A 17285-nucleotide genomic window follows, 5' to 3' on the forward strand; every position below is an offset into this window, starting at 1 on the left:
TTAGATTATTTTAAAGATGTACCAAATTTTTAAAGAGTACAGATACTAATATTGTCGATATAATTCGTTTATTTCATTAAAAAATAAAAAAAAACTGTTTAAATATTTGTTAAAGAGGACCAATTAATATGATTCCAGTATTCAAACTACATTAACTGACTGTTTGCGTTGATTAATAATAATTGCTCCAAATACTAAAAAACTGAATTTTGCATGGGCATTAGACAGTGTGATAAAAAGTAACATCTTAAAAATGATATTTCATTTTTTAATAAATGCTTATTTATAACAACAAAGGCTTTAATTTGATAACTTATTATTATATTGATTTCTGACTCAAAAATCCACATTTATTTATAATAATTTATTAGCGAACACAATTAAGTATGTCATTAATTAGTATATGGGCGGAAATAATGGTGTTATATTTAATTAATGGTATACCCTTTTATAAAGATTTAAATAGTTTTCTTTTTGCATACAAATGGGCTAGTAATATTATCGTTTTGCTAAAAACGATAATATTACTAGTCTGTACATTTTGTACATTTGTTGCTTTAAAAACAATCTAAAATGTCAATATTCCATAGATATATTGATAAATGAGGTCTAATTTAGAAGAAAATGCATTTTCTACGAAAACTTGAAGGGATAGGTAAAAAATGGTATAATACAATTTGATAGACAATTTAATTGTGCATCTGATTCTCCTAAAATATATAGGGCATTCCATTTAAATTAAAGAAGTTATTGCCGTTTGAAGCTAATAATTATTTAAAATAAATTTTTAGACACTGTGTATAAGGTACTATTATTTTTATTATTGCAACACAATAACTGATCAATAAATAAACTTCATTAAATATTTAGTATTAAAAACATTGATACCCTTGGAGAAATGAAGCTTTAAAATTTTGACTACAATTTCACAAAATTGAAAATATTTCAAAAACGGTAAGGTTTGAGTATAATAAACCTTAATCAAATTTACCTTTATTTTAATCGTAGAAACTAAAAATGTAATAATATACAGGGTGTTCCATTTAAAAAAATACAACTTTGATATTTTTTATTTATTTGGGACACTCTGTATCTTGTAAAAATATTTTTAAATTGTAGCTCTAGTAGTCCTTGAACGAACCCCAAACTTACAATTTGTAAAAATCTCATCGTTTAGCTACAATACTCCGTGTCGTATGTGGTGAACAGCCCTGTATATATAATTTATATTAAAAGTTGTTATTTTGTTAAAAAAGGATATTGTGGTTGTTATTGGAAAATACATTTCTGTATGAAAAGCTTTTTTTCTAAATTAAATATTACACAATTGCTTGTCAACTTTTAATGAATATCATATAAATTGACCCACAGAAATTATTATCGATTATTGTTTCAAAGACCACTATGACGATGCCGTTTATTTTCGATCATACGGTAGCATAAAAACCTCCAAAAATAAATAAACCTTATAAGTAATATACAGGGTGGTCCGAACTGTATTCCGGAAACTTCGGCAACATATTCTGCAGATAAAAATAAGTTAAAAAAATCGTATAAACGTATGTCCTAAAATACTTAGTTTCGGAGATACAGGGTGTAGAAGTTTCATTTTTATTTCGATTTTTTCCAAATAATTTCTGAAGTAAAGTCAATATTTGAATGAAAATTGGTGTCTGGAATTTTTTTGACATGAGAAATTTGATTTTGATATCAATATGGCTCCTACTAGTAGAGGGCGCCACCTACATATTTTTTAACCGGTTTGAAAAGTAATAACTTTTCGTCCGTACCTGTATAAAACTACTGAGTAAAAAAATATACATTTACAACGTTTTTTATGTAAAAAAGGTCTCTTGATAAAAATCGCTACGAGTAATGGTTTTTGAGATATGTGTGGAATCGAAATTATTAATACCTGTCATCATTGACATTATAATAATTAAACATGTTGACTAAATAGTTATTAAACTAAAATGATAAATTTGAAATATTTTTGTGCCAAAAGTTCAACAGAAACTGTTTTATCATCATTTTTTGCAGAAAAATTTATGATTAATTTAAAAAAAATAAAAAATTTCTAATTTTATTATTTTAGTGAAATAACTATCTACTCAACGTGTTTATTTTTCGTCAATAATGACATGTATTGACTATTTCCATTCTAAATATCTTAAGAACGGTTGCTCGTAGCGATTTTTACAAAGAGATATTTTTGGCGTAAAAAGTTACCGAGATGTATATTTTTTCGCTCGGTAGTTTTATACAGGTACGGACAAAAAGTTATTACGCTTCAAAACAGTTAAAACCTTTGAATAAGAAGACTAAGGAAGGAGCATATCAAAAATCTTAGGTCCACCGCGATGGGACTCAAATATGGTCGACTTAAATTCCGGTTAATTAGTGCCGTTCTAATTTTATTTAAAAAATGTAAAACTTGATGTAAGGTAGACGTGGGGTAGACTCAATATTTTTTTTTTATTTTATGTTGTGAATAAATGTTGGTAATTATTAAAATTGTTATAAAAACATATTATTATAATCAAAATAGATAAGTTTTAATAATTATTTATTAACACAAACATCCGATACGCTACTGAAGCAGGTAAGTCAAATTGACGTATCTAAATTCTTTGACATCTAATCTTTGACAAGTAGTAAATAAAGGCAAAAATGCAAAAAAATATATATAATTAGTTAATTTAAGTGAATTTCATAAATGATCGGTTTACTACACGTATGTATATTATATACCGGGTGCGTCTCAAAAGTGGCTCACCCCTATAACTTTTTTATTTTTTCAGATAAAACAACGAGATTTGGTATGTTAGTATATGACATAAATTGGGATTGATTGACGTATTCAATTGTTGTCGGTCACTTCCGGTTTCACCGGGAATGGCTACAACTTTTGATTTATAAATGGCACCCTCGGTATTTTTTTACTTTATTCGATAGAAAATGACATTCTCAATCGAATGACATATCATGTGTTAATTTTTGACATTGTCACTCAAAAACAAATTATATTTTAAATTTCAATCTAGGGTACCATGGCTATGTTAAAAACACTAATTTTTAATCAAGGAGCTTTGGAAAAATAGCGTTGATTGTCTAATGTTTTTAGTGGCTTGTCCTGGCCGGTTAAGAGATGCCCAAATCGTATTTTTAATCACATCTCAATTTTTTCAAATGGAACGAGGGTGGCTCATTAGCATATTTGAAAAAAGCATAGTTTACGAAAAATTTGATACCATACACTTGGTATTTTCAGTCAAATTGTCGTTATGAACCGCATGTTACAATTTCAAATAAACCATATGCCAAAATGTCAAAAATTGACATAAGATATGTCATTCGTTTCAGAGTGCCATTTTCTATCGAATAAAGTAAAAAAATACCGAGGGTGCCATTTAAAAATCAAAAGTTGTATTCATTTCCGTTGAAACCGGAAGTGACCGAAAACAATTGAATACGTCAATCAATCCGAATTTATGTCATATACTAACGTACCAACTATCGTTGTTTTATCTGAAAAAATAAAAAAGTTATAGGGGTGAGCCACTTTTGAGAGGAACCCGGTATAGTCACTTACTAGCGAAAAGTTGTTCCATTTATTTCACTCGATTTTTGCCGAGATCTACCGCAGGCTACACAACCAACTATTTTAGAGTCTTTTTCGATAAATTGCGATAGTGTCACTGTTAATTTAAGTTCTGCCACAATTTCTATCTAGATTTACTACCTTTATACAACTATTAGTAGTAGAATAAATAATAAATAACATAAAATAAGCTCCGTAAAGACTGACAAATTCACAAAATTTCAAATCAAATTCAAATGTGTCAAATGAATCGTCAACCAGAACTGTAAAGGATCCCCACCCTAGAGTCCTTTTTCCGCCGACCATGCATGTATACATGGCATGGTACATAGATATCATTATGGTCCTTCCTTAGGGTGCATCCATACTATCTTAAAAACGGCGTATCGGCGTAACGGCGTAATGACCTTGAATGGATTTCCAGTAATTCTATTGGCTGAAAAATTCATCTGTCAGAAATTTTATCTGTCAAATTCATCTGTCAAATATTTCAGCCAATAGAATTACTGGAAATCCATTCAAGGTCATTACGCCGTTACGCCGATACGCCGTTTTTAGGATAGTGTGGCTGCACCCTTAGTCTTCTTATTCAAAGGTTAAAACCAGAGATATGGAAGTGGGAGAATGAGCTTCGACGAGTGCGCATCCAAATTTTTGTCGACGGCAAGATGGCAGACATCTTCCAGGTCTCGCTGTCACTGTGTTGTTATCTAGTTAAAATTTATTATTATCTCAATTATTCTAAACACTAATTCAAAAGGCTTGTTGTATATTGTCATAGTCATTCTAAGAAAGCTAATACGCCGAGAAAAATGATTAGTTTTCATGTGTAAGTTTATACAACATAATCGTGTTTACAGATGATCCAAAACTGTTTATTTTTAGTTTTCCTAAAGGCGATTTGTAAAAATCGTGATTGTAATTGGGATGTCAAAAATAAGTGTATGATGTGGCCATTTAAAGAGGATGTTTTTATTACGTGTGGAGGAAGAAGATACTTGGAATCAATGTTCGTGCTTCTGTAAAACAGTGCACTCTTATAGTGTCCATGAAAGCACAAGTTCAAGTGTACCAGAAATATGTCAAATAAGATTGGTCCTTACTTGACAAGGAAGATTATTTGGAGGAAAAGAAATCATAAGATAGGGTATTTTAATCGAACAGCGAAAATTTAACATTTTTATTGTAAAGTTTGTTGTAGGTAGTTGTAGTTTTTTGTGCTAAATATTTCTAACATTAGCAGCAACAGTGTTCAGAGTCAAGAGGAGGAGAATTCAGTTAATTAGATTTATGCATAGTTACAGGTATGAAGGCTTTTTCAAACATAGTATCGAGTTCTATAGTCAACATTTTTTGTTTTATTCCTACAACTGTAAAAACAAGGAACATTGGACTGAAAAAATGGCAAGATTTATATAGGAAGAAAGGGTATTATGCCAATAAGAAAATTAAATCTGTAGGCAGAAGTTTCTTATTTAAAAACTGTTATGGGGCATATATTAATTTGTATCAGTGCCACAAATCACTGAGAAAAATCATATAATATTCATAATTGTTAACGAGATGATATTTAAAAAGTGTTAAAAATGAGACTATTAGTCATGAAGCTTACAATGTTACTTTGTTTCAATATTACACTTTTATTCTTGTAAAATCTATGATGAAGTTCAAAAGCATTTTGCAATGGCCTTAAATTGTGAGCCAGGATTTATAGCAAAGGTATTTGATGCAATGAAACTTAATCAGTACCTTCCAGTATGTATTTTAGTAAGGGGATTATCAATCCCATGTTTTTAAATAGATAAAATGCAGGCCAAAGTTGACAATATTACAGTTGAGAAGAAACTATTTTATCTTAAAAATTTTCTTAAAATTCTGAGATCATATAATCTAATTTTCTTAATAATAAATTAGGTATATGTATGTTGTACATGCAGAATTTTGTTATGGACAAATAAGGATCGGCTTCTTTTGTGCAAAAATAAATGATTTTTCTAGTATTAAGACAAACCATAATGTGTTTTACAAACTTACCGGTAACAGGTTTTTTATAATATAATATTTAGGAATAATTTGTGTTGTTTATCAGTATATTAATGACTTGAATTTTGACAAATTGAATTTGTATCAAAATAATTTTACGAAATATAAAATTGATGTTCTATTACAAGATTGATATTGTCGACAAAACCAGGAGATAAATACTAATAATAATACCCTTAATAAAATCAATGATGTTTATGTATTATGAAAATATTTGTTAGAGGACATGTTATGTAACAGTTTTTGTAACACAATTTGAAGGGACGAATAAAAAAATAAACAAAAAACATATTTTTTCTAGGTTTATATTAAAAATACAAGGTAGGTAATCATCAAAAATAATTATGAACCAAATGTTTTTTATGAATATACAACTTGAACAAAAAGTTGTTTAGAACAATTTTTACCAAATTTGCAAAAATTTTAAATTGAAACGCGTAATTCAGTACAAGTAAACATGAAATATTGTTAATACTTATTTAATATCATTTCGAGTGTTTAACGACGAAAAGGTCATCTATCCGTAGCGTCTTTTGTCAGAATATTCGTATATTTAGTTATATTATATACCAATATTGTACGCAGTTTTGAAACTGATAATTAAATAAATCATATTAATGTTAACTAACCATAATAAATGATAGAATTTCACTAAATTTAAATTGCCCCCCGTATGGTTGAAAACAGCAAATTGATATTTGATTACTTATAGATTACCACCTATATACAAAATGACACGAAGACCTGGAATATGGCGCCCCACTTGATTAGACCTTCTGCGCATGTTGACGCTCATTCTCTATCCCTTCTATTTCTATGGTTAAAACACATATAGGTGGCGCCCTCTACTAGTAGGAGTCATATTGACATCAAAATCAAATTTCTCATGTCAAAAAACTCACAGACACCAATTTTCATCCAAATATTGACGTTACTTCAGAAATTATTTAAAAAAAATCGAAATAAAAATGAAACTTCTACACCCTGTATCTCTGAAACTAAGCATTTTAGGACATACATTTATACGAACTTTTTTATTGATTTTTATCTGCAGAATATGCTGCCGAAGTTTCCGGAATACAATTCGGATGTATATTTTCCCTGCATATTTGTGTCGTTTATACAGGCTGAAAGAGTTTTGAAACTTTAAAATTTTTTGATTTATTTTTAATTTTTAGTTAAAAAACATACTATATCTTCATACTATGACAACATAGGTAGTAGATTAAATTTGCAAGAAAAAAAAACAGAAAAGGTCCAGTCGTTCTCAAATTTTCAGCGAAAACATTTTTTTTTCAAGTATATTGGTTATTTTGGACTAATTTGAAAAACGGTAAAGACAAAATATGTTCGTCAAACAGTCGTTTGTTTTCAGAGTCAAAGTTGTTAGAAATTAAAATAAGCTATAAAAATATTTTTTCCAAATTTTGAAAATATCATTCAGCGGATTTATTTCAGTTTCATAAACATGATGACACCAAAATTAGAATTTTCTAAATTTGTTAAATTTTCTTGACACCTCATTTTTACAGGAATATTAATTCAAATTGAATCTGCATATTTCTGGGTAGTTTTAGTATCGCCTGTTTATTAGGGTTTCTGTTCAAGAATTGTCTTGTTTCTTTTGTTTTCTTGCTGTAAAATGTTTATTTTGTTAAAAAAGTTTTTCTTTTAATTATCTATATGTAAAATATATTATTAGTAATTTTGTGGCTTTAATTTTACTACTTATTTTTTCTTCATGTAAAAGCTGTTCTTCATGTGAAAACTACCGTATGATCGAAAAAAAACGGCGTTGATCTCATCTATAAATCTAATTTGTAATAAGGCAAAAAATTAAAAACAAAGTGTTTTATTAAAAAAAATAAAATTTGTCGAGAATTTCTGGCTGAGAATTTTCGTGCCTCGAGAAATATAAAAGGTCGAAAAACCAGAAATCCAACACCTGTTTGCTGTTATGCATATTATACTCCCTTGTTTATAGCGTAACAGTGAACCTAGTATCTTTCTGATGGGAATATTATCGTTAAAAAAATATTTAAAAATCGTGCATCAAAATGCAATTCTCCAATCAAGAGGATAAAATCGGTAAAATCTTTGTGATCTTGATAAAATGGTGAATGACATTTAAAAAAGCTACAACAATACTCTAAATAATCCATAATCAATCTAATAATTCTAAATAATCATAACTTGGTAACAAATTGGTCAAGAAAGTCAAAAGATTTAAAAAAATTCCAAGATTTCTTTAACACACAGACATTTGTGGTTAAAATAAAAAAGTAAAATATCAATCAAAAGAATCAATAAATTTGATAGTTTTTTCTTAACTTGGTTAGTCACGACTAAACCTGCTGTTTTTTTTAATAATAACATCTAAAAAATCTATAAATACAAAAAGAATAAGAACAGTCTGTTCTATTTGTCTTTGATCTGTATTAAATCATTTTAAAACATTTTATGGAACGTGAGAAACACTTCACCTCAGCATACACAATGAAGTGTCACTAATACAAGCAATGACCTATTTTTAATCTTATTTAAACAGACTTTGTGGTAATGAACAATGTTCAAATAAAAACTAAGGAAAAATATTGTAAATGTATACATAATATTAAAAATATTTATTTATTACATTTTTAATTAATAAAAAAATAGAAAAAATGACTATTGAATAATACATTATCTTTGAAAAATATATAAACAAGGATATTAAACATATTATAGTATATTTTATTTTATTCATCCAATTGTCAAGAACATTTTATAAATATATAAAAAATTACTTCTCTTTTCTATAAATTCCAACTAACAAATTATTTTTATTAGTACACGTAACAGGTTGTAATTTTCCTAGAAATACTTCATATCCACACTTCTCCGCGTACAACCTTCTATCGGTATCTACTATATCCATACAATAATAACCTTGTTTCGTTTTCAAGTTTTCTACTTCATGCGTCTGGTCAGCAGCGTGTGCTAGATGAAAGTACTGATCAAGATTTGAACTAAATATTTTGTGGAACTCCTCACTCCTCGGATAAGAAACTTCGTGACAATTTTTAATACCACCATAACAGCATGGGCAACATATAAAATCTGCTTTATTTTTAATGCACATCTGCATCACTAAATCACTGGCTACTCCACAGGCATGAAGAGCAATACCCAAGTTGAAACTTCCAATAAAATAGTCCAAGTTAGATTGAACCACGACTACATTATTGAGTTTTAATTTCTTGATAGTTTCTCTAGCTCTCGAAAGTGACTTTTCTTTGTTTTCTACGAGAACTACTGTACACTTTGGAAATAAATGAGCTACTAGTAGACCTAAATGTCCACTACCACTGCAAAAGTCTACTATTTTATAATTCTTATTGCCTACCAGTTGTAAAACTGCCTTAACAAGGTTCTCCAACTGTTGACATTTTCTATCTGAACGTTTTTCAGGTAATGATCCCCCTTTTGGATTAACTTCAATGGGTATCTTGTCCCAATCAAAAATCTGTTCAAATCCAAAAGGAAAAGTGTCATTTTTAATATCTTCATAATGCTTTGCAGCATCTAATGCATTCTCAACTTTATATTGTTTGGTATGTTTAACTGCCACAGTTCTATTTGGATCTGCATTATAAAGACTCACGTTTTTAACATATGGTATTACAACTTTATTTACATTACAAGCAGTTTGTAAGTTCTTTATATTTGTCTGAGGTATGTCCAAAGATTGTAGTCTATCAAACCACTGTCTTGTGAGAGGTATTTCAGGAATACATTTTTCAGGCAAGTATTGAAAAAATATAGTATAACAAGGGTATAAAATTACATCTGCCAGTGACATATATGGTCCTTCAGCATAATCATGCTGCACAGAAAGATTCTCTCGAGGCGTTGAACTTTTTAAACTCTGGTCATTAATATTATTTCTAGCAATTTTATAAATATTATGGATCCTCACAGGTTGTGATAAATGGTTTTCATATTTTACAATAGTTTCTGGCAACATAATATAATCATCTTTATTAAGTTTATGAGAAATAAGATCTTCAATACTTTGTATTATATCAATTTCACAAAATTTGGTCCAAACAGAACTTTCAGCGCATGCCACTAAACAAGCTTCTCTAAATCCTAAAAGATTTCTTACACTATCTTTTACACTAAGTTTACATATTTGTCTAGCTACTGAGCAAAGACCAGATATTACATAATTATCTATTAAAAGTATTGGCCACTTGCAAAAAGTTGAATATTCGGATACATCAGAAACATCATGACAAAAGTCAGTTAAATCAACATTGATTAAGGTGTCTTGAGATTTGTTTGATATTATTCTCACTCTGAGTGTTATTTGGGATCTATCTGCTAACATCAATATATACAGAATAACAAAAGTCTTTATATCAACAAAATATTCACCTTCTTCACACCACACATCAATTAATAACAATGCCATTTTTACTATACACAATTTGCTAGTTGCCTTTGGACCCTCTGTAGCATACGCTTATTTAAAACCTTCTTCCTGGCGACTACACAGAGCGTTGATAAAATACTCATTGCCAGCATGAAGCCCTCAAATCTCCAAAATTCCTGTTCATCATAATAAGCTGCTCTATCACAACTCCTGGTTACAATTTCACCGTTGGCACATTTTAGTACCTCCTTATAGTGAGTGTGTATACAAACTCCAATACTTTTACTTCTAAGTTCGAATGGTGTGCATGGTTCGCAATCTTTTATGACTTCAAATGGTTCTTTTTCAAAACACGTTGAATTTTGCTCCACTATAAAATTATTCCTTCGTGATGTAGCTCGATTATTGTCTGTCCAGTGTGATTCAACAATTAAAACGACAATCGTTAATCTAAAATATTTACAATGAAAAAAGGATGTTTAGGTTATAAAAAGGTGATATGATTTTGCCCACTTACACTCCTAGAAATGTTATTCCTAGCAGCATGCGTTTTTTTGGACATGATTCAATCATTTTATTACCTTCTATAGAGAAAATTATTTATATAACTTTACTGCTTAATTATTATTTTCTTAGATTATTTTAGATTATTTTACTTTCATATTTTATAACCTCTTTGGGTGACAGATGACAACTCTGGGTGACAGATGAAAAGTTGGTTGTTTAGGTCTACTGTTTCCTTGGTTTAGGTCGTAGTTCAAATAATTTATTTCTTAGGCGGCAATTTAAATTAAAAAATTATTGTATTAAAAATATCTTTATTTTAAAAAGCAAGACGCAGCTAAAGCTGTTATAAAAATATAATAAATAAATAAATATAAAAGGACTAGTATTGCACAGTAATTAACAATGGTGCAAAAAGGCAACGATAATAAGGGTAACAAAATCGAAATTATCAATGAGGAAATCAAAATTTCATGAGATCAGTCAGCAGTTAGTCTACTCTCTCCTATTTTTCTTTGAGCTTCATGGATATTCCTATAATCTTCCCATGACTTCATCCAAACGGAAACTAGTGTCTGGTAAAAATCTTTTTTCTCTTTCTTTTCTAGTATTTTGCGTCGTGGGGGCTGGATATCCTTGGGGTTTGAAGTTTTCCTGTTCTTCTGGGGAGGAGCCACTTCCAGTCAGGTTACTTGGTTCCAGTCCAATAACTTGTAACTCTTCTTCCACCGTTGACACTTCTCTCTTACTGATTCTTTCATTAGCTGGTAGTTCTATGATCACATCCCTCACTAAATCGATGCTTCTTGCACTTGTGTTGATCACCAATACCGAGAGAACTGCGAAAATCACAAAACGCACTACGGAACTCATTATAAATAGCTGTCTTATTATTTTTTATGTAAATGTTAACTCTTGTAAGGTTTATTTCAATCTGATTCATGTGGTGCGGCCTCAGCGCGTTTTTATAGTAAAATTATCACCTGGTCTGGCTGATTGACGCACATACCATTTCCATAATTAATTTTGTATATAAAAAACAAGCGAGTTAAAATGATTTATTTAAACAAATCGACTGTAGGGAAAGAATGCTCTTTTACGCACAAGACTGACATAATATTGACATTTTCCATTTACGTTCAGGTAAATGTATTCCAAATCGAGAAAAATCTAAACGTTTTCGATCTATTATTAGATTATTGTTTATTTACCTATGTAGAAAGTAGATCTGGTAGGACAGCTGCAGTGGTGTAACATGGCAAAATGTTAAAAGCGGTAATGAAATAAATGTTAAAACTGCCTCAATTATCAATTTTGAATATTAGCCTTGTTTATATATTCTTATTAGGCAGTAATTTTTAGATCTTTGTCAATCGGCTGTTTCTTGAAAGATTTGAATAAAGTTACTTATTGACGTTGTGCAAGTTCAGGTTCAATGAATGGGTATAATAAATTATTAAATAGATTAAATAAAAAAAAACGGTCAAAATATCAGACAATTCTTCGTAAAATTGTTTCAATTTTGCATCCCCCATTTTTTCAGCCGCAGAAGTACTTAGAGTGCATTTAATACTACCTGAGCTGCGACGGTTAGAGGATAGGTTAGATTATAAAAAAAAATTAAGAGTGGAACCAAAGCAATTTAATTTTTTATTGACAAAAGTCGCACCTCCAGTTAAAAAACAAGAGACATATTATTAAGAGTAAAAGTCCATTTCACTAGTCCGAAAAAGTAACAAAATAACCGTTCGGCATTTAACGTTTTATGTAAAACTGGCTAGGTATTTTTACGCAAATAAACAAAGGAAATTAAAGATAAAGGCTTATATACTATATCCGTATTGTAGCACATTTTTAAACAACGACATCTTTATTTTTAAGATTTTGATGGTCAAACAGCAACAAAATCTTAAAAAATAAGTTTTGTGATTACAGTGATATATAATTTATATGGTTTGGTAACAAATTGCTCGCTAGTTTATAGCAAATGCTGAAGCTTTGCAAACCTAATCAAGCCTTAATCAAAGCACGTGTGTTTGGAATTTTGGGTGTGGCTTAACACGACCAGGAGCGGGTTAAGTCTTAGGCAGATTTTTGAAATATAATATATATTTCCTTCGGCCACACACCCGCTTTACCCGACCTCTGAGTGTAACCCAAACAGTACAGCATAATCGACTCTTAATCCAAAATGCTCTCCTCTCTCCTCGGTTTGAGCTAGAAATTACTCTTTTGTCCCTAATTTTGTATTCTGGATTCCGTGTGTTTCATAAACACTAATACTAATATAAATTATCAAATTTTACAAAATTTTCTTCTATCCACCAACTTGCCGCCATGTTAAAAACACCACTTGAACGTCAAAAGTTAAATAATAGTCAAGTGAGACTTAAATCAAGTGTAGTAAAAGGATCATTTGGCAAAAAACTCTGTCATACTTTTTACTGATTTTGCTCTTGTAGAATTATTGTACTTAATATACCGTATGATCGAAAAAAACGGCGTCCAGTTGACTGGGAAATGACGAATCGTATCTTATCTGTAGACCGTTAGAAAGTTGTTAACACAGGTTTTATTGTAGTTAATATTTAGAAATGATGATAGATTATAAAATGATAGCAATTTTAATTTCAAAGCCATTCCTGACTCCGTTTTTTTTTCGATCATATTATACAGGGTGGCGCACCTCATTCGCCTCGGTTGATTATACGAAAACGGAAAGATGTAGAAACAAAATATTTTAGGGGTATATGTGGGGAGACAATGTGCACAATTTAATATTATTTTGAAATATAGGGTGTTTCAGAACTAAGATTCATACCAAAGTTATATTTTTTCTTATGGAACACCCCGTATTTTATTTAATTTTTAGATTCTTCGGCCCAAAAAAAAGGTATTTATTATAAGGGTTAAATATCTTTAAAATCTTTGGTTTTTGAAATATTTTAAGATATTTAAATTTGCATGCTACAATAGAATAGATTATTAACACCCTGTACATTACTTTTCAGAATTAATTCTTATGCTGAGTTTAAAGATACAGAAATAAACTTTACTGAAAAATGGTATTAGTTCCTTAAATTTATACAGGGCTATCAAAAGTTGCTGATCTATTTTAACACCCCTATCTAACACCCTGAATTGTTTTAAATAAATCGAGGCACATTCAAATGCTCTTTCAAACTATATTAGGGTTTCCTATACCTATCTTGCTCAGATTTTGAATAAAAAGCGATTTTTAAATAAAATTGTAATCAAGATGGCTGGTGTCGCCATGGCAATTTTATAGTGACAGTTAGTAACTATTTTCAAAGTCGACATTAGTTTATGGACATTATTATTTATAATTTATAACAGTTTACTTAAATTTACCTACAATAGTTAAATAAGTAAGTATTCATTATTTTATCAAGAAAAATAAAGCAGTATCTCTGGCGGAACGAATAGATATGTTACTAGTGATATTATTTTGTGATGAAAATTACTTCTTAGCCTCAAGGGCTTATGCTCAAAGATATCCAAATAGGAATCTTCCTGATAAGAGTTTCTTTGAAAAACTTCTTGTCCTATTTCGCCTGGTAGTGTGGTTTATAAAAAACCTATTAGGCAGAAACCTGTCGTTGGAAGTGAAGAAAATGAATTTGCCCTAACTGGCTCTTTTATAGAAAATCCATGCATCTACAAATCATCGTAAAATAATTCAGACTACTTCTTCGTTTTTCTTGATAGAATAATAAACACATATTTAATAAATGTTATTTATTAAGCTATTGTAGGTAAATTAAATAAAAGTAAACTGGTATAAATTTAAATAAGTCCATAAACTAATTTCGATTTTGAAAATAGTTACTAACTGTCACTAGAAACTTGCCATAACAACACTAGCCATCTAGATTACAATTTTATTGAAAAATCGCTTTTCATTCAAAATCTGAGCCAGATAGGTATAGGAAACCCTAATATAGTTTGAAAGAGCATCTAAATCTGCTTCGACCTATTTAAAAAAATACATACTGTTGCATTTGAAATAACGAAGTTTTTATGTAAAATAAATATTTAACATAGGCCAGCAATTTTTGATACACTCGTATACATTTAAGGAAGGAATAACATTTTTCTGTAAAGTTTATTTCTCTATCTTTAAACTCAGCACAACAACTAATTCTGAAAAGTAATGTACAGAATGTGCAATTTTGTGTGCATGCAAATTTAAATATCTTTTAATATCTCAAAAACCAAAGATTTTAAACATATTTATCCCTTATAATAAATACCTTTTTTTGGGCCCAGGAATCCAAAAATGAAATAAAATACTGGGTGTTCCATAAGAAAAAATATAACTTTGGTATGGATCTTGGTTCTGAAACACCCTGTACGTTTCAAAATAATTTTAAATTGTGCAGATTGCCTCCCCATATATACGCATAAAATATTTTGTTTCTACATCTTTCCGTTTTCGTATAATCAACCGAGGCGAATGAGGTGCGCCACCCTGTATAAAAGAGTGTGTTGATGTTGATACGCCTATGATCGTGGTATAAATACTATAGATAAAAATATTCAATATTTTTATTATTCGTTAATATACTCAACTCCAACAGTCATAAAATAATGTCGGTATAAACAAGGTTAAAAAATTAGCAGATTATTAAATTAGACAAGTTGTTACAACATATTATTAAATATTAAGACGAAAATAGCAATATTTCTATAAAAAAAATCATGAAACATCGTTTCCAGAAACTTTTTAAACTAAACAAAATTTCTTAGAAGATACAGCTCAGCGTTCTGGAAATATCTTTGTCGTTAATAAAATTGGGGATAGGTGTTAAAAAATGCAGATAAATTTGAATGAATCACGAACCGAAATATTATGCAAAACACTATTTGCTCGATTTATTCATACCGATATATACGTTAAGAAATTGATAAAGTGGTCATGCTCTATTTTTATTATTCACATGGTATGAATTTTGTTGGATTTTCCCTTTGCGTATCTTTCGAGAATTTGCATAACAGAAAAGAAAAGTAAATAGACATATGTGATTACGAGATTTATTTAATTTTTATGTCAGAATAAAGAAAATTCACCTAATATGGAATAAATATTATTCTCATCATAATTTTCAGCCTATTCAACCATTTTCAATTATGGTGTAGCCTCCCTCACATACTTATTTAGATACTCTCTTTGTAGTTGGACCCATATTTTTGTTGTCCATTTTTGGCAATGCTGGTGCTGCTAATTTCCTAATATCATATAGTCCATCCTAGTCCCATCTCAGGTTTGGACTTCCTCTAGGTCTCTGGATTTTTCGTGGATAACATGCTGTATATTTTGAGGTCCATCTATTGTCCGTCCTTCTTGCCAGGTGTCCTGCTCGTTGCCACTTGAGGGATTTGATTCTGTAGGTGACATCTATTACTTGAGTCTTTTATCGTATTTACTCTATTCTTTTACGGTCTCTTTTGGTTATTCAAAGCATATTTCGTTTCATTGAGCGTTGTGCGACCTGCAGTTTCCTTAAGTGTCCAGTCCTTCGATTTTAAGTGTCCAGGTTTCGCATGCATAGGTCATGACTGGTAGTACACATTGGTCGAATGTTTTCTTCTTTAGATATAGAGTGGCATTCGAGACTTCAATATGATTGAGTTTCGTTTTGTACTCATAGTCATAATAACGCTTCATTTCTTTCTAATCTCAAATAAAACTTAGAGCGTTATTAGAGTCTTCTATTAACACAAATCTAAAATTTAAAGTGTTTTTATCCTATTCCTAGAATACTGTAATGATTTACATATTGCCTAATAACAAAGACTAAGGAAGGACTAACAAGTTAAACATATACAGTTTTAGTACCAATATGAACAAGGAAGAAATAGCGAGGGAAATGTATAAAAAAGAAGGAAATAATTAAACTGCTCAGCCTTCAATAACTCTCAACCGTATACATCAGTGTACACCAGTGCAGACATGTGCAGAGTGTGTGAGTGTGCGTGTCTGCACTGGTGCACACTGGTGTATACGGTTGCGAGTTGTTGAGGGCTGAGCCGTTTAATCTTTTCCTTCATTTTTAGTATATCCTGTATACCTATAATGCATGGCAATATCGAGAAACAGAGGTAAGACAACAATAAACAACAAAAGCAATGAGAGTGGCTGGATGTCTGAACGACACCATATGGAAAAATAAATACATAGGTGTCGAGATCAAGTCAAGAATGTACAAGGCTGTCGTCAGACCTATAATGATCTATACAGCAGAAACCAGACCGGATACAGCAAAAACAAAAAGATTCTTGGAAACAGGCGAGATGAAAATCCTCCGCAAAATCACAGGTAAAACGCTGCTAGATAGAGAACGAAGGCAAACATGCAAGGTGGATAGCATTAATGAATGGGTATTGAGCAGAAGACGCGAATGGAATGAACATATCAGCCGAATGGAAGAGGGAAGAATAGTAAGATCAGCTCGAGACAAATCACCACTGGGAAAAGGAAGTACGGGAAGGCCAAGAAAAAGATGGTGTGATAACCTTACCATCGACTGAAACTGTATGTAGGCATGATGTGAAGAATGAACAGGCAATCTGCCTAATATAGAGTAGGAAGAAGAAGAAGATAATGCTTGTGCTATCTTTACTTATTTTTAATTGTTTCATTGTCACCAGTTGTCCCAAACAAAACTGTCAAAAGGTTTTTACTGACACGTGCCGTTG

At 30.4% G+C, this 17285-nt stretch overlaps 3 protein-coding genes across 3 annotated transcripts; 1 reads left to right on the top strand and 2 right to left on the bottom strand.

Annotated features, from left to right (window-relative positions):
* Window positions 1-8356: 8356 nt before the first annotated feature.
* On the bottom strand, window positions 8357-10763 carry LOC115888488 (glutathione S-transferase C-terminal domain-containing protein homolog). Its single transcript, XM_030908237.1, has 2 exons — window positions 10643-10763; window positions 8357-10511 (listed from the first exon to the last, which is right to left on the bottom strand). The coding sequence occupies exon 2, from the start codon at window positions 10098-10100 to the stop codon at window positions 8427-8429; it is 1674 nt and encodes a 557-aa protein (XP_030764097.1). The 5' UTR covers window positions 10101-10511; window positions 10643-10763; the 3' UTR covers window positions 8357-8426.
* On the bottom strand, window positions 10106-10634 carry LOC115888506 (protein JTB). Its single transcript, XM_030908256.1, has 2 exons — window positions 10579-10634; window positions 10106-10511 (listed from the first exon to the last, which is right to left on the bottom strand). The coding sequence occupies exons 1-2, from the start codon at window positions 10632-10634 to the stop codon at window positions 10106-10108; spliced, it is 462 nt and encodes a 153-aa protein (XP_030764116.1).
* Window positions 10764-16715: 5952 nt separating the features above from the next.
* Window positions 16716-17117, top strand: LOC115888507. Its single transcript, XM_030908257.1, has one exon. The coding sequence runs from the start codon at window positions 16716-16718 to the stop codon at window positions 17115-17117; it is 402 nt and encodes a 133-aa protein (XP_030764117.1).
* The last annotated feature ends 168 nt before the right edge of the window (window positions 17118-17285 follow it).

Source organism: Sitophilus oryzae, unplaced genomic scaffold, assembly GCF_002938485.1.
Source record: "Sitophilus oryzae breed Bouriz unplaced genomic scaffold, Soryzae_2.0 scaffold_771_pilon_pilon, whole genome shotgun sequence".
NCBI classification, from domain to species: domain Eukaryota; kingdom Metazoa; phylum Arthropoda; class Insecta; order Coleoptera; family Curculionidae; genus Sitophilus; species Sitophilus oryzae.

Coding starts and splice junctions, on each gene's coding strand:
- LOC115888488 (XM_030908237.1), bottom strand. CDS start 10,100: ATGGCATTGTTATTAATTGATGTGTGGTGTGAAGAAGGTGAATATTTT.
- LOC115888506 (XM_030908256.1), bottom strand. CDS start 10,634: ATGATTGAATCATGTCCAAAAAAACGCATGCTGCTAGGAATAACATTT. Junction 10,512..10,578: donor GGAATAACATTTCTAGGAGT/GTAAGTGGGCAA, acceptor TAAATATTTTAG/ATTAACGATTGTCGTTTTAA.
- LOC115888507 (XM_030908257.1), top strand. CDS start 16,716: ATGAGAGTGGCTGGATGTCTGAACGACACCATATGGAAAAATAAATAC.